The 6,112-nt window shown below is 58.5% G+C and overlaps 1 protein-coding gene and 1 pseudogene across 3 annotated transcripts in view; both read right to left on the bottom strand.

Moving 5' to 3' along the window:
* LOC105523686 overlaps positions 1 to 141 on the bottom strand; it is a 1,076-nt pseudogene extending 935 nt beyond the window's left edge.
* Positions 142 to 2,029: 1,888 nt separating this feature from the next.
* Positions 2,030 to 6,112, bottom strand: part of TMEM102 (transmembrane protein 102) — a 9,324-nt gene continuing 5,241 nt past the window's right edge. Inside the window, exons 1-3 of one of the 3 annotated variants that reach the window (XM_011958515.1) lie at positions 4,003 to 4,356; positions 3,620 to 3,852; positions 2,030 to 3,511 (exon numbers count right to left, since the gene is read on the bottom strand). In XM_011958515.1, the coding sequence (XP_011813905.1) occupies positions 2,199 to 3,511; positions 3,620 to 3,833 (1,527 nt within the window). In that variant the 5' untranslated portion in view covers positions 3,834 to 3,852; positions 4,003 to 4,356 and the 3' untranslated portion in view covers positions 2,030 to 2,198. Of the gene's footprint in view, positions 3,512 to 3,619; positions 4,357 to 6,112 lie in introns of those variants that run through there. The other 2 variants (XM_011958516.1, XM_011958514.1) reach the window with 2 other exon arrangements.

The following is a 6,112-nucleotide window of genomic DNA, read 5'->3' as shown; positions in this document are numbered from 1 at the left end:
ATGCTCTTGACGCTCAGGCCCCGACTCGCTGCCCCCGGGCTCGCGGACCTCCCGCTTCTGCCGGATCAGGCTACTGGCCAGCGCCGCCATGGCGCCCCGGGAGGAGACACCCCCAAACCGGCCGGCGCCAGGAGCGCGCTGGGCTCCAGCCCGCTCACTAGGGCATGCTCTTGACGCTCAGGCCCCGACTCGCTGCCCCACCCACAGGACCTGAGGATAAGCCCCAGAACCCCCCACCCCCACCCCACGTAAGCCCCTCCACAGCAGCCAGTTGCCACCCTTGGGCCCAGTACTGGCTCCACCAGATCCAGCAGCCTATGCACTCCTCAATGGATCCCACCCTCGAGTTTTGCCTCCTACTGAAAATGTCCCCTTTCCCTCCTCTCCAGTGTCTGTCCCCACTTCACCTATCCCAAAACCAAGATCCCCCAAATTTCCAAGACGTGGTTAAAATATCTCCAGGCACCTTTCCACTGTATTTTGGGGCACACTCCTACCAAATCCACTCTTGTAATCTACAGGGTGTGGGACTTTAGCTTTGGGGATATTCGCTCATCCCACCCCTACTGGGGCACTGCCAATGTCAGGAAGGAACCCAACCTTGGTGTTTTTTCCTTTGCTACACTCTAAATGGAGGGGATCCCCCACTTTTTTCACTGAAATCTCCCCAAAATATGTCTCAGAATATCCAGGTTGCCCAGATTCAGTAAGACCGGGCTCCCAGACCCTCTGGCTGGATAACAGCTTTTTCACCAAGTCACCCCCATGTCTAGTAGCATAGAATTCTAGCGGCCAAGACCCTTTCTTCACCTTCACACCCTCCACTCCTTTTGAAGTCACCTCCAAATCCACCCTTCCTAATGGATACACCAGGTAGTTGTCTGGAGGGCCTTCCGCCACCTCAAAATGAGGAGCATCCGTGTTTGCTTTTTTTTTCTCCCCTGGCTGCCCCTTAAATTTTCTTGGGGACAGCTGGTGCTGTTTAGATCCCACGCCCTCCAATCTAACCAGCCCCCCGAGAGAGGAGTGCACCCACGTTGTCACCAGTCCCCAAATGTGAACAGGCCCCCTACAAGTCAGAGCGGATCACAGCTTCCTGCGACAGGGCTTCCTCGTCCTCCCCGGGATTGCCTATAGCACCCCCTTTTCCTTTCCCCGACGCCCCTCAACCTGTCCTGTCCTGTTGATCCGGCGACGGGTGGCGCTGGCTTCGGCTCCAGGCTCCTCCCTCCCTGTCCCCCGCAAACGGAGCTTCCCCCCACGCCCGGCTAGGCGTCCTGGACCCTCGGGAAGGAGTGAGGGTGTCTCTGCAGAGCTCCCCGGTCCGGCGAAGTCAGAGCACTGGGCCGGTGGCTGGACCAGGCAGAGCGGCGGCAGCGGCGGCAGCGGCAGCGGCTGTGGGAAGCTGAGGCGGCGGCGGCGGCTACAGCAGTTCCCCCTCCTCGGAGAGCCGGCCCGGGGGCGGGGCAGGGGGCGGAGACGCTGGGAAATAGGAGGGTGAAGCCGGGCAGGAGGAACCCCGGGGTTCCTTGGAGGTAGAGAGTGCGGACTGTGTCTTACAAGCAGGCAAAGCCGAGGCAAGGCCGCACGTCTCAGCCTTCAGAGAAGGAGGGACAAGAAGGCCTCCCGAACGCACCTCTGGATAGGAAGGAGAGGTTGGGCCCAAGGGAGATGGAATGGCGGACGCTGGGAGAATGGAGAGGGACCCTACTGGCCGGGATGTTAGGGAGGACAGAATAGCACGAGGAAAGTGGGGGAAGAACTGGAGAGATGGAGGAGGGGTGGTGGTGAGATCCAGCCTCCGGCGAAATCCGGCCTCCTTCGTATCTCTGCCTTTGTGTGTGAGCCAAATTGATCAGACCCTGGTCTCCATAACTCCTTTCCGCGTTTGGTCAGCAAATATGTTTCTCCCATTTCTATTGACCCTTAAGAGAAATGACCAAAAGAACTGGGGACAGACGGTTTCTGGAAGCTGCCCCTGGGCGGAGTGCTGGCCACAGATGTGGAGAGTAGCGAGGCTGGAATGGGGCAACCTGTGCCGGGGCAGGCGGGTGGTCCTAGAGGAGCAACCAACAGGGAGGCCTTCCAGAAGGGGGGCTTCAGGCCCAGGGCACACAGTCCCCCAGGCGAGGGACGAGCTGTGCCCCCCACGTCTCGCTCGCCCTCAGAGGCACTTTCCACTAGTAGGAACAGCGTCTTTAATGGGCCCCGCCCCCCACGCCCGCCAAACCACCCCCTTTGCGGGCCACCTTGGCCTCCTCCACCGCGGCACGGAGGGCCCGGGCAGGGTCCCCGCGGAGCCGGGCCAATTCTCCGAGCAGCGCAGCGGAGCCGTCCCCGGTACGGAGCTCTCGGCCGTTCAGAAAATAGTGAGGCAAAGTCCCGGCCTCGAGCACTCGGCCCAGCTCGTCTAGCAGCCCGAGGCAGCAGGCGCCCGCATTTTCTGGCCGCGCCAGGTAGAGCGCGGGCAGCCGCTCGCACGCCCAGTACAGCAGCGTCCTCAGGAGGTAGGGCGCCGCTGCCCGGGTCCCGGCCACCAGCGGGCGCAGTAGCGCCTGGGCCGCCGCGTGCGCCTGTAGCAGCGGCGCTGGTATGCGCGCTTTGAGCGCCAGCTCCTGGCGGGCGAAGCAGAGCTGCCAGGCGGAGGCGCACGGTCGCTCGGTGCCGCCACCGGGCACCAGGTAGAAGGAAGCCGACTCAGAGGCCAGAGGACCAGCCCATGAGTGGCTCCGAGCCCCCTCGGGCCAGCCGGCCACGGATACCACTGGGATCAGGTCGAAGAGCAGGAGGCGGCGAGGGGGATCAGGGGTAGCCAGGAGGACGGTGGTGAAACCCGCGTGGCGAGCTGCGTGCACCAGACGCGGAGCACCCGGGACAGGGATCAGAGACTCGGCGACCGCCGCCAGCGTAGCAAAGAACCAGGCAGCCACCTGGGAGGGACATAATGTGGGCCAGGCTTCCCGAGCCTCGGACGGCTTTGGGACTGGGCTTTCGACGTCTGCCTTGGTGACGTCACTACTCAGCGTTTTCAAAGGCGCGGTAGAGCCAAGGTCGACGACGTCATGCTGAGGCAACTCGGACGATGAAACGTCACTAGGTGATTTTTCCAAAGACACTGGCGCCTCCTGCTCAGTGACGTAGCTGTGCGGCCGGTCTACAGAGCTTTGCCAGTCCTTGGAACTTTCTTCGCTCTCCGTTCGGCGGATCGAATCACGTGCTCCTGGGACTGGGGGTCCTAAGCAATCCTGCCACATTTCCCGGATGGGGGTTCCGCACACCAGCTCTGGGAGGCAGACCTGTGCGTAACAGGATTCCAGGTCCAGTTGCAGTTCAGTGCCGTCCAGTGAAAACATGGGCACTAGGAGTGTGAAGCCGGCATCGTAGTGAGGTCCTCGGGCGTAGGGACCCAGGGGTGCATGCCCCAGATCCAGGGAGCCCTCGCGAATCCCACCACGAAGCAGCAAGAGCTCTGCCTGGGGAGGAAAGCGAGGGTCCCGGCGGTGAACTAGACCTAAAAAAAGGGAACGGATCGTGAGGGTGTCGCCCAAAGCCGGGGCGGGGGCGGGGGCGTAGTGAGTCTGAGAGCTGTGAGTTCCCAAAGGCAAGTAGGGTTACTTACCAAGCAAAGAGAAGACAAAGTCCTTGGTCCGGAGGAGATCGGCTCCGGGCTTGGGCCCGTCACTCCAGCTCTCCTGCACACCCAGCTCCTGGATCAGCTGGGTCAATTCCTGCAGCTGCGCCCCGGAGCAGAAGTCGATGTCCGTGAGCGGCCGAGCTGGGGCCGGGGGCGGCGGGCCCCACCAAGGGGCACTCCCCCAGACCGCGGAAGCCATGCGGTTCTATCTTTTTGGGCTAGGGAAAACACGGAAGGGAGGTGGCCTAGACGGGCCTTTCCTTTGCTGCCCTCTTTCTGAGGCAGAGAGAGTGCCCCAGACACAAGCTACAAATGGGTCTGTAGATGATGGATTCTAAATTTAGTCCTCAAAATGAACAAATAAATACCTCCTCTATCCTGGCCCTTTTCTCATATGCAGTTTCCCGCCCGCATGAACTGGTTCACCGAACTCAGCAGGTAGAAAGTAACTGTTGCGCCTCCCACGGAATGCAGTAGCCAGGCTCCGCCACCGCCCCTTGTCTACCTCCCTTTACTTCTTTTTGGAAGAGGCTTATTGGTCAGCGACTTCCCCCTTGTGGGAAGCAGTAAGGGTGGGGAGGAGAAATAGATTCAACAGGTTACTTCTTCCTGATGCCCACGTGGCTACGCCCCTACATTTTCGGCCACGCCCCTTTCTGGAGGCTGTCGGGGTGGTTTCTGCCGGGTCAGGTCGCCAGTCAGAGCTCAGTCACTCCTTTAGCCCTGCTGAGATCCCGCGTTATCCTGGGAGTTGTAGTTTCCCGCTCTACTAGGGCGTAGGAGCCACGCCCCCACATCCTTTCCTGTTCGGCGGAAGTAGTGCCTGATGGAAGTTGTAGTTCCTCCGGAGATAGATTATTCTGTCTCTTTTCATGCCCATGTCAACCCCACTCAAACATTCCTTGGGGTTTGAGACCGGTAATACGATGGCTCTGAGTCGCAAACAATAATGAGGGATGGGCCGGGTGCGGTGGCTCACACCTGTAATCCCAGCACTTTGGCAGACTGAGGCAGGTGGATCACCTGAGGTCAGGAGTTCGAGGCCAGCCTGGCCAACGTGGCGAAACTCTGTCTCTACTAAAAATACAAAAGTTAACCGGGCGTGGTGGCGGATGCCTGTAATCTCAGCTACTCGGGAGGCTGAGGCAGGAGAATCACTTGAACCCAGGAGGCAGAGGGTGCAGTGAGCTGAGATTGTGCCATTGCACTCCGGCCTGGGCGATAAGAGCAAAACTCCATCTCAAAAAAAAAAAAAAAAAAAAGAGGGACACACCCTAGGGCCTGGGAAGAGATAGGGACCCCTGGATCCCTGTGTGATACAGGAGCCCTGGTCACTTAGATCTACTAGAGTTTTTCCATGTAATTATAACTTCCTCATTTTGGGGATGAGGAGAGTACTGCCCAGAAAGGTTGCACAGCTGAGCCAGGGAGGTGCTGGAAAGGGGTTCCTTGACTGGGTGGGGTGGGGGGTGCATCTTGGAATCTCAAAGGTGGTAGTGTTAGGCAGGAGCACACAGATAGTGACCCAGAAATGGACGTTTGACTCATAGAAGAGACATACATGTTAGCGATGCCCACCTCAGGTCACTGCTACCTGAGTCACGGCAGGGATCTCAAAGTCTTGTTTTGTTTTGTTTTTGAGACGGAGTCTCACACTGTCACCCAGACTGGAGTACTGTGGCGTGATCTCCACTCACTGCAACCTCTGCCTCCCGGGTTCAAGCGATTCTCCTGCCTCAGCAAGTAGCTGGGATTACAGGTGCCTGCCACCACACCTGACTAATTTTTTGTATTTTTAGTAGAGATGGGGTTTCACCATGTTGGCCAGGCTGGTCTCAAACTCCTGACCTCAGATGATCCTCCCGCCTCAGCCTCCCAAAGTGCTGGGATTACAGGCATGAGCCACCGTGCCCGGCCTGGGCCACGACTTCTTACATTCTTTCTGCCCTTGGTCTGTCTCCAGGATGGGATAGGCCTAAGTCCATAGATAAGAAAATTAAGGAGGAGGGACACCTAGGAAAATTAGAGGCCTGTAAAAGAAGAGACTCCCCAACTCTAGAGATCAGTTTGGGAAGCCCAGACCTCAGGGGTTCCTAGCCACTGACAGAGAGCTTTTCTCCCTCAGCAACCAGAGCTGGGGTCCCTGGGAGAACCGAGAGCAGCAAAGCAGCCCAGAACTGTGCAAGTAGGTTCCCATACACACACATCTGGCTGTGACCCAAGAGGCCAGATCAGGAGAACTGGAGACTGGGCTCTTTCTCACAGTCTGGAGTAACCAGGCATCAGACATCCCTGCATCTCACCTCCTCCCCAGAGGGTGGCTTCCGAGGCACTCTAAAAAGAACTAAGTTCTCTGGACTCTATGGAAGCCTTGAAGATGTTAAGAATGGGTGACAAGGAATAGTTCATCTAGACTCTACTTTTTTTTTTTTTTTTTTTGAGACGGAGTCTCGCTCTGTCCCCCTGGCTGGAGTGCAG

This window comes from Colobus angolensis, unplaced genomic scaffold (assembly GCF_000951035.1).
Source record: "Colobus angolensis palliatus isolate OR3802 unplaced genomic scaffold, Cang.pa_1.0 Scaffold47, whole genome shotgun sequence".
Lineage (NCBI taxonomy): Eukaryota > Metazoa > Chordata > Mammalia > Primates > Cercopithecidae > Colobus > Colobus angolensis.
Note: the sequence above shows the minus strand (reverse complement) of the source record. Positions and strands in the feature narration are given on the sequence as shown.